At 34.7% G+C, this 19,469-nt stretch overlaps 1 protein-coding gene across 1 annotated transcript in view; it reads left to right on the forward strand.

Annotated features, from left to right (window-relative positions):
• LOC124635039 overlaps nucleotides 1–19,469 on the forward strand; it is a 152,970-nt gene that overhangs the window by 77,933 nt on the left and 55,568 nt on the right. Inside the window, exon 3 of the mRNA XM_047170801.1 lies at nucleotides 18,737–18,849. Coding sequence (XP_047026757.1) covers nucleotides 18,778–18,849 — 72 coding nt within the window. The 5' untranslated portion in view covers nucleotides 18,737–18,777. The remainder of the gene's footprint in view (nucleotides 1–18,736; nucleotides 18,850–19,469) is intronic.

The following is a 19,469-nucleotide window of genomic DNA, read 5'->3' on the forward strand; positions in this document are numbered from 1 at the left end:
AATAATTACGAACCGATATATCTTGTCCAATAACAGAGAATCGAGTCCAGGTTAACGAGTGCACCGTTACTCGACCGATTAATATCTGATCGATTGGGTATCGATAATAATAATCGTTTTTTTTAACATAATGATTACTTGCGTATTGTCCGGGGTTATCGATTCTGCTATTGTTCTACGAATTTGGACATCATTCATTAATTTGATTTATTGCGTGATTGTATTGAGAGCAATTTTTTAAATGGCTCTACTTATAATGTTTGTAATTTATTTGCGATTTTTTTATGTCGAGCTTAATACGTTCTATGATTTGCTTTCACTTGTATCTTTAATGCTGACTCTATGACACTTTACTGGCACCATTAAAAATGCTTGTTTATAATAATTTACATAAGTCTAAGATAAATTAGGGGTTGGTTAAAGAAACATAGTATTTGAAACTCAAAATTGACCCAAAGTATCAACAAACTACGTACTTATTTACTTAAACAATTACTTAATACGTTAAAACTAAAGGCACCGTGTGTGAACGTCTCAGTCTACTTATTTCGACGATTACGAGTTGCGTCACACATTGTGTCAGCGCAAACGCATCCGATTTGAATGTTAACGTTCAAAATATCGCATAATTAATGTACGTAGTAATATGTGTTAAAGTGTAGCAAGATTTTATTCCTTGCATTGTAATTTTCAGTTCCGGTGCGTTTTTGTATGCAAGGCAGCGTATTTGCTTTGGTAGACGTTGAGTGGGTTTATAATTTTGTTACCGGGTATTCTGATTTATGAGTTGAATATTTTTGGTTTGGTATTTTTTTGTTATGAATGGTTTACTTATGTGTCGTGTTCTTAATACCTTCCCTGACTGCAAAACGTTTTTAGGGTTCCGTAGCCAAAATGGCAAAAACGGAACCCTTATAGTTTCGTCATGTCCGTCTGTCCGTCTGTCCGTCTGTCCGTCTGTCACAGCCGATTTACTCGGAAACTATAAGTACTACAGTGATGAAATTTGATGGGAATATGTGTTGTATGAACCGCTACAAAAATATGACACTAAATAGTAAAAAAAAGAATTGGGGGTGGGGCCCCCCATACATGTAACTGAGGGATGAAATTTTTTTTTTCGATGTACATACCCGTGTGGGGTATCAATGGAAAGGTCTTTTAAAATGATATAAAGTTTTCTAAAAAACATTTTTCTTAAAGTGAACGGTTTTTGAGATATCAGCTCTCAAAGTCGTAAAAAGTATGTCCCCCCCCCTCTATTTTTATAACTACGGGGTATAAAATTCTAAAAAAAATAGAGGTGATGCATGCTAATTAACTCTTTCAACGATTTTTGGTTTGATCAAAGTATCTCTTATAGTTTTTGAGATAGGTTGATTTAACTGTAATTTACGGAACCCTTCGTGCACGAGTCCGACTCGCACTTGGCCGGTTTTTTTTATTTTTTATTTTAAACTGTTTTCCAGTGTGTCTGTTCTTGAAATAAGAAAAGCTTACAAAAAGAAGTCTGTCTTTGTTTTAAATATGTTCAGTAAAATACGTTAACAACGAGGGTGAATCTTGCATTAGTTTCCCGAAAGTTGAACATTGAAAATTAAAAATACCTCTCATGATAAACATTGTTCTTAAATTAGAATAATATGTGAATCATTTTCACAGTTATACAACGCCACACCTTTTCCAAGAAAATTCATAGTATGTGGTAGTAGGCACGATTTCTTCATCGCTCACGATATAATACTCCAAAAACGTGGGAAAACATAACGTTACGTTGTAAAAGTGTCGTCTATGAAACGTGGTTGAAATTTAATTTATTTGGCTGTCATTCTGTATGGACTGTCTGTGTTTGTATTATGACATGACAGAGGTACTCAATCTAATTACCAAGAGTTTTTCTGCAGGACATTTTTTCTTAGAAAACTTTCCTAGAATATTTTTACAAATAAGAGATTAGAATAGTTACCTACCTAGAACGGGGCATATAGCAAATACCTACTGATTCTAGGTGATTTCTCTGCGAAAATAAGAACTATGGTGATTATACTTCTATGAATAAATTGGAAAACAAAAGTCTGCCTGATTTATTTTAAGCTCACATAATTATGTAGTATTTTCTTCAATGGTAGGTCTGATATGCTTATAAGAATAAGAAGTAAGTACTAAAATTCTTTCATTCCTGTAGTTTTTCTTTATAAAATAAGCACTTAACTAAATAAACTGTCAAAAAGTACTTGGCTTTAAAACTACAGCACGAATCGGAAAAAAGAAAATGTTGAGCAACTCCGCCAAACGTTAAAACGTGACTTGTAAATGTAAAAGGGAACATGTCACTATTAGCACGTTTTGTTTTGACATGTTTCTACAAAACGCTATCCGTCATAATATCGTCCCGTTTCGTCGGATATCGGGCCGATTTACCGCTAAACTGTGTTAAGTTGTTAAAAGCGGAAATTATAGTTGGTAAAGTAGTTCAGGCCTTTCAGATCTGTTTAAACAACCTTCGTATACTTAATGGTGGTTTATATAAACTTAGTGATACTTAGATGATAGTCTGTGTTTTATCAACTTTCAAAGCGAAGATTTCATAGTTTGTCAGTTGTCGCTTGAGTGGATTTTGTGAGTAAATTTTTTGACATCCATTTTATATTTTTTTTATACTTAGCTTGCTTTTGCAGAAATGCAACATATGTATGAGTTAGTAAAGTAGCATGTGCATTGAGATAATTGATTATATTTATATACAGTACTAGCTTTCGCCCGCGGTTTCACCCGCGTCCCGTAGCCGGATGGTGACAAAAACTATCCTAAAACCTTCTCCCGGGTCTAAGTTACCTCCCCTCTAATTTTCAGCCAAATCGGTCAAGCCGTTTTCATGTTATGTCGTGACAACGGAAAGCGGGTTTATATAGGGTATAATATATAGATAGATGATTCAAAAACCGTGTCGCGAGACACAAAAATCGTCACTTGTTTTAGTTTACGCTTACCTAAATATATTCTTCTGTGTTTAAATGTCAGTTACACCTTTCAAGCGACATTTCAATTTTGACAGCTACAATTCGCGTGAATTTGTTTTGCATAATGCGACATAGAAAATATTCAGAACTAAGAAAAGCGTACGCGAAAATTGTATTTTTATTTTTCTTCATTTAAATAATATGAGATTAGCTATGTTTGCTTCTGTGAAATAAAATACTGTAGACGTAGATAATTATGTAATTTTGTGACTAATATACGTTGACGTAAAAATAAATGTGACGCGAAATTCAAGCATATATTTAGGTATTAAAGGTATATGCTGAATGTATTTGACCTAAATTAATTTTAATGTCACACCATTAAAATTTAGCTTTTTAAGTGTTACTGAAGTTTTGATTGCACATAAAATTAAAAGGTTCATAGAATCGAAATAACTTTATAAGTTTAAGTACTCAATTTTAAAAACCATTTTGAATTCATATCTTGAACACTGCAGTTGGTTAATTGACAAGATTCTTTGGTATGATTACAAAATAAGATCTTCATATTTGTTCCGTTAGTACCAAATCTTAAAAGAAGTACTGAATATTTTTGGTCTATTTAATCTTTGCAGTAAATTTACAAACTACTTATTATTTATCTACACAGTAAAAACCACTACCATGCCTATATCTTTATGATCATTCTTAAAAGAGTAAAAAAACCCAAATGAAACGTGTTACATAAAATCCACGTCACCATTCAAATGAGCCTACCATGAGAACTCATTCATTCACAAACATCCCATTCACAAAGTCAGTAATCTCAGAAACGCGGCAGAGCTCTCGAGAACGTTTTTCCCCAGATTATCGCGGAAATGACATCTAATCTTGAACATTCACCTTCCTATGTCATGATGATCACGTAGTAGACTCATGAGCAGTGATGTGGTACATCCGGAGTAATATCGGAATTGATTTTGGAAAGCTGTGACTTACCGTGATATTTTAGAAAGAAAGAAAGAAAAATTTACTTGTTGGCATGTAGTTACAATAGGTGTATATGTTGAGTAGAGATGCAAACAAATATTAGTCTTATCTATTTACTTTTAATTATGCATTATACATTATGACAATGTTCCTTTCATCCAGAAATCTTTGGTAGAGTAATAACAGTTTAGTAGTATAGTTTGTAAGATGTTCTTTGATCTAGATTGTTCTATAGGGGTGATCTTTGATTGTGATTGTTTGTTTGGGACACAGAACGGTGGTCGGATTTAAAAATAAAAAAGACATGGGGGAAATCGCGGGTCCAATAACTGCTATCACCACATTATTTAAAAAAACCGGCCAAGTGCGAGTCGGACTCGTGCACGAAGGGTTCCGTAAATTACAGTTAAATCAACCTATCTCAAAAACTATAAGAGATACTTTGATCAAACCAAAAATCGTTGAAAGAGTTAATTAGCATGCATCACCTCTATTTTTTTTAGAATTTTATACCCCGTAGTTATAAAAATAGAGGGGGGGGGGACATACTTTTTACGACTTTGAGAGCTGATATCTCAAAAACCGTTCACTTTAAGAAAAATGTTTTTTAGAAAACTTTATATCATTTTAAAAGACCTTTCCATTGATACCCCACACGGGTATGTACATCGAAAAAAAAAATTTCATCCCTCAGTTACATGTATGGGGGGCCCCACCCCCAATTCTTTTTTTTACTATTTAGTGTCATATTTTTGTAGCGGTTCATACAACACATATTCCCATCAAATTTCATCACTGTAGTACTTATAGTTTCCGAGTAAATCGGCTGTGACAGACGGACAGACGGACAGACGGACAGACGGACATGACGAAACTATAAGGGTTCCGTTTTTGCCATTTTGGCTACGGAACCCTAAAAAAGTACCCATGAAGTGGTATGTACCTAACTGTATAATTTTTGTCCTTGTAAAACGTAAAAACAGGCTTTTATTTCGAGTGTTTTAGTTTGCTAATTATTTATCAATCTTTATTTACGACTAATGTATTTTTTGCAGTAAACAAACATAGTTAATCGTGTAATAAAAAGGCACTTCCTTTGCACTGGCATATTAAATGTTAAAACGTTGCATGTTGCAGTATAATAATAATAAAAACTCGATTAGGGAAGTGAAGGCACATTTTCTCTCGTAGGAATTATGCTATAGGTATAAATATTGAATTTAGGGTATATTTGTTTAAATGTTAATGGCAAGAAATAAAAGTTAATTTAAAACCAGTAGTACCTATATATTTTTGTCTTTTACAGCTCTACTTTATTTTATTTAAACTTATTATTTTACTTACTTTACTAAAAGTAAAGTAGGAAAGCATGTAATTTTTCAATTTGTGCTACTTGCTGTGAAATGGAAAAAATAAGCAGAAAATGCGCAACAAATTATATTTTCCACAGCAATAAAACTAAAATATCAATTTCATTACAATCATGATACGCCATACCCAGATAGTTGAAATAAATAAATCATCGATACAAAATTATATACAGCCGGCTGAGTTCCGCGATGCGTTTTATTTATCGATCAAATTGAATCTCAGCACTATCGCTGATAGAATCATGTAGTAAAGGACAATGGGCACTTTGTATGGGATTTGGTACCCGCTCCAACAGTAACGTATGATATATAATTAGAAAGGTATTTACGTGAACAATAATAAAAACTATGGGGCTTGCCTCAATTAGCTGTCCGATCCGAGTAACGATAAAAATTAAATCGACATAGAAACAAGTATGTCATCCATATATGCAAATTCATTAAGAGGCATATGTCGTCAGTATAATAATTTTAAACTCAGTTAATAGACATCTTAAATTGTTTGAGATACACTCTATTATAATCTAAAGGTTGTAATAGTCTATGGAGTCATACTACGGAAACACAATCGTCATCTGATTTGACAAAAGTTCAAAACATTTCTGAAAACACAACTAATCATTTTAGTTACATACTATCTTTAAACATACTGGCTTCCATATACCTAGACCATATATGAAATAAAAAAAAAACTTGTTATTAAAACACGATAATCATTAAACATTAATTAATTGTAAATACTGAAAGACTTTCATCAAATACATAAGCTATATATTCTGCGTGAACTGCAAAGGTTTGCACACAGACTTTTTTTAAAGCAGTGGGCAGGCAAACATTCTAAGAAGGCCAAATTCTTGTTTTTTTGTTACTTTACCAGTTTTTATTCAATACAGTTGGATTTAAGAACTACATCTACGTTGATGATTTATGAACATTATACATTCTATTAGTCGATGTCACGCGAAATGGACAAGGAATTGGGACTAGTCGTCATAGTAAACATTTTTTGGCTTGCCAAGACCTACGCAATGGTACTAGAATCAACACTGTTGGACAGGGTACCAAAACGCCCATCGTCCTTTATATATGAAACCTGCTCGTGGGTATATTCGAACTAGGAACAGACTGAAAAGCAAGCACGCGTGAAGTAGGTACCATTTTCAGCTAGTTGCAATGACAAACTATATACATAGGTACTATGGCATATGAAGTCTAAAAATCCTCTAAACTAGCCTTAAAAAAGCCCTTGTTTATCATGTTGTAGTATTGCAAGGTAAAAAAGTCTACGTGAATAGTATAAAGCTGATTTTTTAACACATTAATCTTGGGAGCTAGGATGAACCAATTAGAAAAAATACTTCAGTGTTAGTCAACCCATTTTATCAAGGAAGACTAAAGGCTACCTTTTATCCAGATGCGCGGAATATTTTCCGCGGGGCGCAGGGGAAACCTTTGGCGCAAGTTAGTTCTAAACGTAAGAATGCTTGATGCCTGACGTTCTTTAGGAAGTAAAGATTTTGCCTGCAGGTTGACAGCTAAATTATTTGAATGCTGGTGCTAAAGTACCGTTGGCTTTGTATCGTGGTCAATTTTACGCGGGTCCCTTAGGCATAGGGTGCATTTTGATCGATCGGTTAACAAATATCTTCACTTTAATGGGGAAGTTATTACTTTTTGCTGCAAATAAGAACATAGTCGAATCTATTATACTTAGTTAAGTTTATTGAGAAATCATTCTAACGTCTCAGGTTATTTTTTATCACATGCATAATTATACCGTGTTCAAGGAAATGGATTACACGAGTAAGCAAATCCGATTACAATTTTATATCGTACTATATAGCTGCGTTAAACGAGTAGCAGGGATAAAAAATATTATTAATCGTCAATGTCTTTTAGCTGTATTTAGTACCTGTCTTCCAATAGATGTATGTCTTGTCTCATTGCGAGAAAAACATGATTGACTGTGGTACTATACTTGGAAGCTTATGCTGCGCTTACATCGAATTACAAGTCAAGTACTCTGAATAGTGACTTATTTTATTTCTTCATAAAGTATATTGTGAATTAAATATGAGGGAAGTTAGAGCTTTATATGGCTAAATGTACTCTCTTTGATTCTAATCACGTATGTACTTGAATGAAATAAAAAATAAGACAATTGTAGTGTTGGCTGTCAAATGCCACTTCAAAGAAATTCGCATATTGAATTTTCGAAGACAATATCCGTATTTGCATAATTTATTTTGAATGGCTAGAGATTATATACTTACTACCATATAATCATTATGTGCGCATATAGTTATTTTACGAATTATTAACAAAAAAATTGCAACTTGCCCAGACTCAGGAATATATCTAGGGGTTTTCATGCAGAATAATGTTAGATTCAGTGGCACTTTTTTTCTACAAAAGATTTTTTTTTTATTTGGACTAGTCAAGTGTGAGTTACTGGAAGCAAGTTACTAGCTCAATGTAAACGAGGCAGCCACCATGTCCAATATTGCCTAATAGGCATATGCGTCAACACGCTAAGGCATTAACATGTCTCCCCACGTTTTCTATAGAAAGTAGCACCTGTTGTACATTGACTATTAATGCAGTTTTTAGAAAATATACTCCGCACTGTTCCGGAGTTTAGACCCTTGAGTAACCTAGTTAAAGTTTGGCATATTGATTTTCGATGATGAAGTATTTTGTATGGAGACGCGGCGTTAGGTTAAGCGACTGTTGCCAAGGCCGTAAATTGGATGGGGTCGACCCGTGGTTAGTAAAGTAGGTACAGAACTTTTCACTTTCTATGCAAAGATCAATGCGAGGTTAGTTAAATATTTTGTTCAAATAATGAAAGGTCAATATTTGTTTAAAAACGTGCTTGTTTTACCTACTGTGATTGAATATTCATATCTTATTTGGATACTTAAACAAAATTAACAGTTTTATGAGCTGTTGCAATTAAATGGTGATTAATTAAGGAAGATAGTTATTTCAAGACTTTAGAAGTCCTCTATAAACATTATTTCATCCTCCTTACGCAGCTCTAATCACTTGTTTCTAGTTAAAATGTATTTAATGTAGCTGGATCGGTGCGTTGCGTACGCGATGGAATTAAAGTCCTGTGTTTCTCATAGGTCTGAAATGCAAGCCATGGTAACTACGGAGATAATTTCATTTTTCTGTTGTATTTGGTACTGGCTGTTTCTAGTGGTTCGACCCGTATATTGACGCACTAGGATAAAAGTATGCCTATGCCTTTTTTAGACTAAATACTCAGTTAAATTAGTTCAGTACTTCTGGTAGGAAAGTGTGAAAGACGGAGTAGCTTTTGCACGTATAGCATTAGATGGGATTTAGTTGCAACATCTTCGGTACTTACAAATTAGGCTTTGTTCGTAAATTCTTAGTAGGTAAACAAGCTTTTTATTACCTGTCGATATTAATAAGCTTTACAAGAGCTTTATGTTCGGCTTTATGTTAGTTGAAAATACTAACCGGGGAGAAATTGATGTCTAGGAGTCTAGGACATGGCTGCGGAGTTTTCTCTCCTACTTCCAGGTTTCTACTTTCTTTCTTCCTTCTGTAAAGTATTGCACAGAAGCCAGGAACATGTACAAGAGCATTGTCATTTTAGAACAAATAAACAGATTAATAAGATAAAGTACTGTGTGAGTTTTTATAATGTACCTATTGTTGATTTGTCGATGACAGAAATTCCTACACTAAAAAAAGAAAGATTTTTTTATTTGCATTTTTCTTGTAAATTTTGTCTCGTTTGTGATTTCGTTGTAGGTTGTAAACTAAATTATCTCACGATGTAACAAACTATATAAATTAAGTGTACGTTAACAAAATTTCTTGCTCCCAAGTTAGGCCATAAAACCCGACACTTTCATATAAGGTCACGACCACATAAGCCGGGCTTCGCTATTAAAGATAGGCTAATTAGCCACGATACTTTGTTCGTAACGAGTAGGAGAAAACGTGGTATTGTGCGTGTAATCTTCAAGCTATAAAACAGCGATAGTGGTTTTATGTAGCCTTAAGTGTGTGAAACTGATTCTGATATGTTGGAAAAATGCCTATATAATATATTATGGTAACAAGACTTGTGTCATCTCTATTCCATTTTTAACCTCGACGCAAAAAGAGGGCTGTTATTTGCCCGCTTTTGTTTTTGAGGCGTTGTACCTCCTCAACAAATGAACCGATTTGGATGCGCAAATTTGAGTTGAAAGCTAGTTTTCCAGTGGCAAGTTCGCCACATTAAAATTTATGACCAGTCTATTAAACTTTGATTGTTGTTACACACACCCTGATGGAGTAAAAAGCAGTGAATGTAGGTACGGCTTCCGTTTCGTGCCTTCACAAAAGAACATGATCTGACCATGAACATACTAACACGAATACATCGGTTTAGGTCGAACAAATATTTGTTCCGATGCGTGATGTGTAAAGGCGGTAGCGCACTAAATAGTGACGTAAAGAGTTTTCACTTAATAAAAACTAAAATATGTGATTAACAGCCGTAGTGCAGAGTAGGAAAGCCTCTGGTTGAATTCTTGAGAGATCGTTTGAATATATTGCTATAATAAAAGTTAGTTAACATGTGTGCGAATTAGCAATCTGATTCACTTATCTTTCCTTACTCTGTGGATTCACTTTATTGGTTCTAAATATAAAGCTTGTACATAGATTTGAAGAATTATGACAAAATATTACTGACCATTATTAAAACGGAATAAATTAAAAATAAATAAAACGTATAAAATCGCTCGCTAATACAATGTGCCCGTAGTGCAACATGCAAAGCGCGGTCTTTTGTGCATTTCACTGGTGGGCGCGCCCCCTTATTGGCCGACATTGGTCACTGTGATACACACGGCCAATCAATACGTCCAATTTGTACGATAGTATTTAAATTCGCCTTAAAATATATGAAAAACTTTAGTATGTTGAGGTTCCGGGAATGTAATTCGTAAAGGTTTAAAACAACATAAAAAAAAATTGTATACGCGTTTGCTACGTTTAAATAAATATTTTCAAAATAAGTTTATTGAAAAAAAAAAAGTTTTTTTTTTATAGTTTGCACATTAATTTATCTCAATATTACTTAATTCGTTATCAACATAAAATTATTTATCATATATCATTTTGCAAGACAAACTACGTGGCTGTATGTTGTATTCGCAACTGTCATGTACGCTGCGCGTGCATCGATATTGCACGAGATAAAACAATGTAGGCTGCAAGAAAGTGCACCGTTTTAAATGAAAGCGCAGAAGGACTATAGACTTTGTGATAAGGAACTTGTTGGTTTACTTGCTTAAAATAAACACTACTTTTTAAAAGAGATTAGAATCTGTAATTTGCAGTTTACTGTACCTACCACTTTTTTGGAGTTCATAAGAAAAAAGGCAGAATGAGAACACTTGAAATTAAACATACTTTTTTTTTTGTATACCTATTAATAGACACTTTTACAGTATTCTTGTTGTTTGCATACTTATATAATAATTGAATTGCGAATATCTACTTCTTGTAGCTTTAGGTCTATTATAAAGAGAAAATCTTTTTTAGTTTGTCCTAGTATCCGAAATTACTGAACAGATTGTAAAATTATTTCACAGCTGCGAAGATACGTTAGTCCTGACAAAGGCTGTATTTTAACCAAGTACGGAGATCAGTTTCCACTAGACGTGGGGAAAACAGCTAGTGCCCATACAAAGGTGGTATTTTTCAGGAAGTTACTCTTCTGTAACAACTTTACCGTGGATATTTCTATATTACTGACGGTATACCTACGCAATATTTTACACTTTTATTAAACGACTATTGAGTCACCTCAATAAATTGCTTTGGAACTTCTGTTGCACCCACTTATGCCTTATAAGGGATCAGTTTTATGGCTCAATCCAAAGTTTCTTTTGTCATTCCAAGATGATTTCATATTGGCACAATAACCATATAAAATTGCTTGAAATCAATATACCTTTGGTTACTTCCAATTGGCCAAACTTTTATTAGACATAGGTACTTATAAATTTTATAGTCTTATAGTCCTACTTATATTATAAATGTGAAAGTTTGTGAGAATGTATGGATGTATGTTTGTTATTCAATCACGCAAAAACGGCTGGACCGATTTGATTGAAATTTGGTATGTAGATAGGTGATACCCTGGATTAACACATAGGCTACTTTTCATCAACACACCACGCGGGCGAAGCCGCTGGCGGAAGCTAGTAGACTATAAAAATGTTCAAATCTATTACCCATAACCAAACGATTTCACTCGTTTCTGTAACAATTTCCCCACAATTTGGGAACTGTTAGTAGGACAATGTCATTAACTTCGATAGTATGTCAATAGCCAATGGTAGTAAGTACAATAGAAAACGAGGTGCATCGGAAAGTAACACAATAGAGGTGGTGTAGTGACGTCAGTGAGTACGCCTAGAGGCTTGGAAACTAATGCACGTTTTTGGCCTTTCTGGTAGGCAATCTTAATGACTTTGCGGTAGGTCTAGAATGAGAGCATTGTAATTACTTTGAGCTGTGAAAGAAAGAATCATTGATTCCTTGCCTTTTACCATCTATGTTGTGGTCGTCTTCCAGTCTAATTAGATGCAGCTGAGTAATGGAGTTTCATATGAAGCGACTGCTCATCTGACGTCCTCAACACAGATACCCGGGTAACTCAATACCCCTTGGTAAGACTGGTGTCAGACTTACTAGCTTCTGACAACTCGTAACGACTGCCAAGGATGTTAAAGAACTGTCCGGTAACGACTGCAAAGTAATGAGAGAATGAACTGTGTAATATGATATGAAAGCTTCTAGAAATAAAACTGCAAAATCATCAATTTGATTAACATTGTATAAAATGATGAAAAGTGGTGTAACACCGATATTGGGCATGCAAACAGATAATAATTCACCTGAATGTCACGTTCAATGTGCGCATGCTTTATCGTGACTATGTAGTTAGCAACGAATGAAAGAAATACTTTGATAAAAGTGACCAAGGCTGACATGCATCGGATTGGATAATGTTCTTTATGCCAACGTCACGAAATTCAGAAACAAAGTAAATCATGACCCCATAAAGATCCTATTCAAAACCGTTTAAGAAGTTGAAAGGAAAGTCGAATGGAGATAGAGTACTTCCAAAAAAATAAAATTGACTTTAAGATGATTTCTGCCTAGCGTTTTCCCAACTGTGTTGGGGTCAGCCTACAGTCTAACTGGATGTAGTTGAGAACTAGTGTTTTTGCTAGAGCTACTGCCTATCTCACCTCCACACTTCCCGACTCAAAGGACCAAGAATGTGTTTTGATATCTACTTAAACTCTCCTTTCTTTTTAGACATGCTTGTGTATTATTATACTTTGTGTTTTAAATATTTTACAATTTCGTAACATCACAGCGAAATTCAAAGACATTGCGATTGCCATGGTAGGTCGCACCAGCCCACAATTACGTGAAGTGGCCATATCTCGAACTCGTCACGTCTCGATAAGGTCATGTTCTAGAAAACACCATTTGGCAACATAGCAACATGGCAACCGCTTACAAAACAATATCGCTCCACATCAGAAACATGGAAAAGATAATTATATTAATGTCGCAAGTATAAAAATGTTTGTATAATATTTCACCTTGGAAATGTAACGCTATGGGTTTTTGTACTTTTTGGTACGTTTCGGTTTGTGAATTACGATCTGGTGCATGGATAAATTAAGAAATATTAAAAGGCTTTATGTATTCTGTTTTTAATAAATCCCGTTTTCCCAAAGACTATAAAACCACTTGACTGCGCATACAGTGCCTCGACACTTGCCAAACATTAGAGATTTAGCTCTTATAAGGCTACAATCCTAGTAAAAAGCTTTAGTAGTGACCAAGTCTATGACCTGTGTACACGCTAAATAATTGTGGATTTTATTAAGTAAAAAAAATTAATGATGCCTAAATGAGCGGTGAAATGGTGCGAAAAACAATCCAGGACATCTAGTTACAAAAGTGATGGCATTAATTTTCATCGCTAAGTATCAATACCAAAATTTGGCTTTGATTTAATTATATTACGAAAATACCACAGGGGTCTATGTAAATTGGTGGTTGGTGAACCGCGCGCGCGCTCATTGATGTCTTTTGGGAAAGTCCCTTTCTTTCATTAAGAAATTCTAATACGTCCATCTCTTTCTTGCCCTTTGTATTCCTATCGAAGAAATTTGGGTTACCTTTAAAGATGAAGTGGATATCGATAATAGTACATTTACATTTATTAAAAAATATGTTTAATTTTGGCCAATTAGTAAATTAACATAATAATTAACATAAAAATAGTAATCGAAAAAAAAATGTTTTCATTTTAGATTTCCGAAGATTCCAGAAATAAAAGAGAGGTACTATCAATAGGGAAAATTGGTTTCCAACAAAATACAGCTTTGTTTGCTCAAGGCACTTCACCCCCGACTGTTTAGAATATTTAAATTCCGACGTTTATTTAGTTCAGGGATTCCAACAATGTGTACTAAATTAATACATTTTAAGAATCAATAATTTTCTTGTACGGATTTCTTTTTTGTAATAGACTGATTTTTATACTCTTATACTTTTTATATTTTTTATATTCTTATACTTTTTTTATTGAGTATTTATTACTACGATGAAAAACATTTTATCGATAGTTTTTTTAATTGAAAGAGAGCCATCCCTTGCTGAGCGTACTCGTGCAACTCGACCTTGAACTGACCAATAGAAGCCGCGAATTATGCCGCGTCCCCCGGCCCGCAGTGGTGAGTCGTGTTCTTAGAAGAAATTGGCGAGTGCGCTCTCTAGTGGTTATTTACTTTATGCGTTTTCTCGTTCAGAAACTAGAAGAATGATGTTATGTGTGTTACTTTATTTATAAGATGATAAGCTACAAAAGAGCAAGGTGCTAATTTAAGCAAAACTTCATGTAAGATTTACCTTTGAGTAGCTTGGAGTAGCAGGATCTAGAATTTCTTTAGGTAATAGAAAAAAATACACTTCTTTAAGCAAACAAACGATGTGTACAGTTCCCATCTATTCGATGGTGATACGGCCTAGACCGTGTGATAAACAATGAAAAGTGGTGGTCAACAATGCGTGTATTTTTTGCTGAAACTTCCCATCATCATTTGAAACAACCAGCCGACATAAATAAACAACATAAAAAGATACATAGGGCTATGGACTAAATGAAATAGCCAGGTTTAGTTTTTTGTAGAGATCATAAAACATGTTTTATATTAAACTAGCTAATGAATCAACATAGTACTTTATTTACCTACGCTTCTAAATGGTTTACGTAACACGAACCTACACATACTTTCATTTAAATATTCCTTAAGATTGAAATTAATCCCATTTTCTAATTAGTAGTAGCCATAAAGCCCTCTGAAGCAGTTTTCAGCTTTTCTTTACTTTGACATCCTTAAACTACTGTGGAACTGTCCAAGCAATCAAGTTGACTCATAGTATCGTGATTGTGCCGAAAATTTTGCACTTTTGGTTTCAAATAATGACTCATAAGTGCGACTTTCGCTAGCCACATCTTTATGTCATTGGGGCATTTCTTTTGAGGTCACAATTATGTCATTAGCCTCAAATTGTGACTGTTCGTTGTTGATTTTTTTCAATGCTACTGTTTGACAATAGATTTAAGGTGTGTCGTTTTTTGCAGTACATTATTGTCATGTTCTGTTTCTCATAAAATTTAGGCTGTGGATTGCTTTTGATTTTGTTTGAGTTTAGTGTGTCAGAGGTTTCGAAAGTCTTATGGTTTTGGAATATCTCAGTACTTTTCTAATTTGGTTAAACAGTTTTAGGTTCTAGAAAATATCCTCAAGAATATGAAGTGGAATACACTGCCTATTTAAAATAATGATCAGCCATTATTATTAATAATGATATCCTTGACTAATCATAACAAGGAAGAAATAACCACATATGTCGAGGTAACTACTCAATTATGCGTAAAAAATAAGTGAAGCTCGATTCCGACTAGTTTAGCTGTATTTTTTTAACTATTGCCTGAGCTTTTGGTGAAAAGTAGGCTTCTACACCAGAGACACAATAATGTGAAGAAAATATTGCACCAAGAACTAGAAATGTCAAAAATCCGTACATGAATAGAAAATGAAATAATATGTAGGTACCTATAGTAACGAGAATATGATACAAAGCCTTAAATGTATTTACAGTAACTCGAAAGAAAATGATGGAAATAAACCCCGATGAGGCACCGAACCATTTCCAACGGAACTCTAAGAAACAATAATAATAAGCAAGAAAGGCAATAGCAAGGTGATACTAAAACTCAGAACTACTTATTCCTGACCTCTGTATAATAACATACCTTCGCATTTATCATACATGTTCCAAGTGTATGCATTTTTGCACGCTTCACTGAAACTGACGTAACGACGGCTAGGTGCGGTCACTTAAACTAGCGTGTCTGATTATGTATCGTAATTGTACGAACGATAATTATGTTCAACTTAACCTAGGTAAACGATATAAGCGAAACTGTAAAGGTATCAATTAAAGTTGTGGTGCAAATGAAATTAATGAGTGGCGTTCTTTTTGTAAACACGGGTGGTGGAAAGAGAGAACACTTAAAGAAGCAATCATGGACTTGTTTTGACTTGTCAAATTTTGTCATGCACATACACTTTTGTCACATGAAACTTTGAGGAAATGCAATGTATATAGATGACAAGTGTGCAAGCAATTTCATTACAAGATCATATTGAACAGACTTCAAACCAGAGCAATTAAACTAACGAGAAAAAATTGCTACAATTTCTTACATTTCCCTAGAAATTAATTTCTGCAAACGGATACATGGTAACTAGAAATCAGCGTTAACTAGTAATTTTATTGTAGCGATAAACCTCTGAATACTGAACTGGAACTTTCTAGAAATGTTTCTAGCCAATAAATAACTGCCTACGATAATCTAAGGCTGTTTAAATGTCTCCATTGTGGGTTATACTAATTCCTTTGTGTACCATTTACCATTACACCTTAGATAGTGTTGTATTGTGTTTCTAGGTTTCCGGGGTCGGGAATAACCTTATCTGATATCGATGTTCGATGTCGATATTTAGGCTTAGCTTTTGTAATATTTTAAATTATATTTCAAATGTTCATGATCAAATATCTTCCTTATAAAATATCCAGGACACTATACTATGCACATATCCATAAAATCACACTATGAAATGTGCATTAATCTATACTAATATTATAAAGCTGAAGAGTTAGTTTGTTTGTTTGAACGCGCTAATCTCAGGAATTACTGGTCCGATTTTAACAATTCTTTCGGTGTTAGATAGCCCATTTATCGAGGAAGACTATAGGCTACTTTTTATCCGGGTTCGTGCAGAGGTTCTCACGGGATGCGGGTGAAACCGCTGGCAGAAGCTAGTAATAACATATGTGTATTTTATTGAAAATGGTTACTTTTCATAAATTAGAGATAAGTAAGTAATGACTATCTCTGCGCTTATTTGATAAATCTTGCAAAATGCTGTGATTATAATTCTGAAATCCTATCACCTAGAGGAAGGAAGTTTGAATTTCTATAGTTTAAGAGAATTGCATATGAACTCTGAACCGCAAACGATTAGAAATTCTGCATGTACCTATCTAATAATTTGTACTTCCGTATTTTCCATTGCAATATTATCTAATATTGGTCCGAAGTCTTATGTAAATGATAAACAATACTCATTACTCTTTATTGTTTCTGTTAATTAAACCTGCGATTGTGTAACGGAATTTATTTTCATTCCGATTGTGAGTCCGGATTGTGCGAATAGTTGTCTTGTATAACTTTAAATCATAAATAAGAAATATTTTTTACAAGCTAGTCCAGGGTACGGGATATTTTTATCGATAAAAAATGCCGTGCTAAATGTAACATCACTAGTTAGTACTGACACACTCATTACCGCGACCTGTGTGGGAATTGTCTCTGCTAGGAAGCAGGGTCGTTGACCCCGAGTGCACTGACGCGGCGCGTCATACGGATGCGCTTGCGATGCACAATCGTGGCTTGAAGTTGTGACTTTTTTGTACTTAGGTTCGTTTATTGAACTTTGAGTGCGGATTGATTATAGGGAACTTTGTTTTGTAGGCGTTATAAATTTCAAGTTGTAGTGTAGTAGTGATTTTCTTTTGTTTAATCGTTGTTGTGTGACCAATCAATGGCAATGGCGGTGTATCATGTTGATATAGAGGCAGATTTATTCAACAACGTAAAGCTACAAAATAAAATGAAGTTTACCTGCGACCGTTATTAAGGGCAACCTACTAAAATTAGTACTAAAAGTGATATTGACGTACAGCACATCACACGCCCAACTCTCCTCTTACATTCTCATTTTATGGGATCATTATTGATTTATAGATATTGTGACCGTTACGACAGCAAAAACGCACATGTATACTATGTTCAATATTATTTATCCAGATCTGTGTATTTCTAACACCCAATTTCGTCATCTACAAACCCTTTAAGGTCATTGTCTGCGTTTCCGATCAGGCCAGTTCATGAGTCACACTTCCCGTTGTACGCGCTACTAATTTACCGGTGGGCAGAAACTGTCGTTGTGCACAAAACGGGTTGCAGTCCAACGTGCGATATTTGTAAGGAAATGCGTGGGCTTTATGGTCAAATTGTTATTGTTGGGGCTAGTATTTTCTTCTTGTCAGTAAAACTTTTTGCAGAGCTTTCGTAGTATAGTTCGGCCATTCAGAGAATGCGTTCCTGACACGTCGCGATTGAACTGACGACGTAACTTTGCAATGGCGTTGCAGTTACGATAAAAATATTTTTGCTGGTTGTTTACCGTTTTAACAATTGAGGAGCATTAAAACAACATTATTATATCAATAATCAATGAATGTAGTTACGTCGTCAGTTCAATCGCGACGTGTCAGGAACGCATTCTCTGAATGGCCGAACTATAGTGCAGGCGTAAATGTTTTTCGCAAGGACTCGAGCCATTTTTCTTAGCACATTTAAAAGTTTGACTTTTTTGAATTAGGTGAAGTTCTGGTTTGTTTGAAGTTGGCTAGTAATAAGTTAGTCACTGTATCAAAGATTCACTATTACGCACGAGAGGCGTCAAATGGCGTATTTCTGAGAGGAAAAGAAAAGTTATTTGACAAGAACTAAACCTCTTGGCCGTGTTGGTCTACATATTAGTCTATAATTCTACTAGAAGATAACTAGAATTTTACATGGCTAATTAGGTATCTCATGTAATCCTAAACTTAATCCTCACAACAACAATGAGTCTACAACCATACCGGTGGCATCTAGTACTAAGCTTATAACACGACCTCCTTTACTCAAACTAGGTTCTATTGTTTCAGAGCGATGTCGCGGTGGAAGGGTATACTGAGGTAGCCGGCAGATGGCAGCAGTCAGCGCGGCGATGTTCCGACCCGGGGGCGGTCTCGACCCCTCCTGCTATGCTACGCAACGGGTAAGTTCTGACTAGCAATCATAGATGGCGCTGATTTCAAGTTTGATTTGTTAGAATGTTTTAGCGGGAAAACTCACGGTCAAAAACTAGAGGTTGAAAAACTAAATGCCCGTTTTCACCAACAATCTCTTAACATTTCCCTAACTAAGTGTCACTTAGAATAAGGTCTCCCCCAATAATAAAGGTTATAAGGGACACTTAAACTTTGGTGAAAACGAAATTCGTATTAAGTGTTCCCTAAATGCTCTTAGGGGATCCCTAAATTTAGGTATTTGTTGGTGAAAATGGGCATCAGGGAACTAAAATGATTACTTTTGACCGAGTTTAGAAACAGAATGTGTACCGTAGTATTTTAATTACGACGATGGCATTCTTTAGTGTTATGAACTATAAAAATAATGAAAGGTCATCAAGTTGACATTATATCCGGCTTCCGAATAGCTCAATGTTATTAAAATATATGCCTTTATTAAGATAAAAATAATCTCAGTTTAAGTGGCTAGAATGAGGATTAAAATTTTTTCCTCCATAAACGTTCTACACAGAATGTTTATTTTTCTGTTGTTTCTCCATCTTGAGCAATGTAATTACATAATTTGTACCTTCACCTTCCCATATTT

Source organism: Helicoverpa zea, chromosome 12 (genome assembly GCF_022581195.2).
Source record: "Helicoverpa zea isolate HzStark_Cry1AcR chromosome 12, ilHelZeax1.1, whole genome shotgun sequence".
Taxonomy (NCBI): domain Eukaryota; kingdom Metazoa; phylum Arthropoda; class Insecta; order Lepidoptera; family Noctuidae; genus Helicoverpa; species Helicoverpa zea.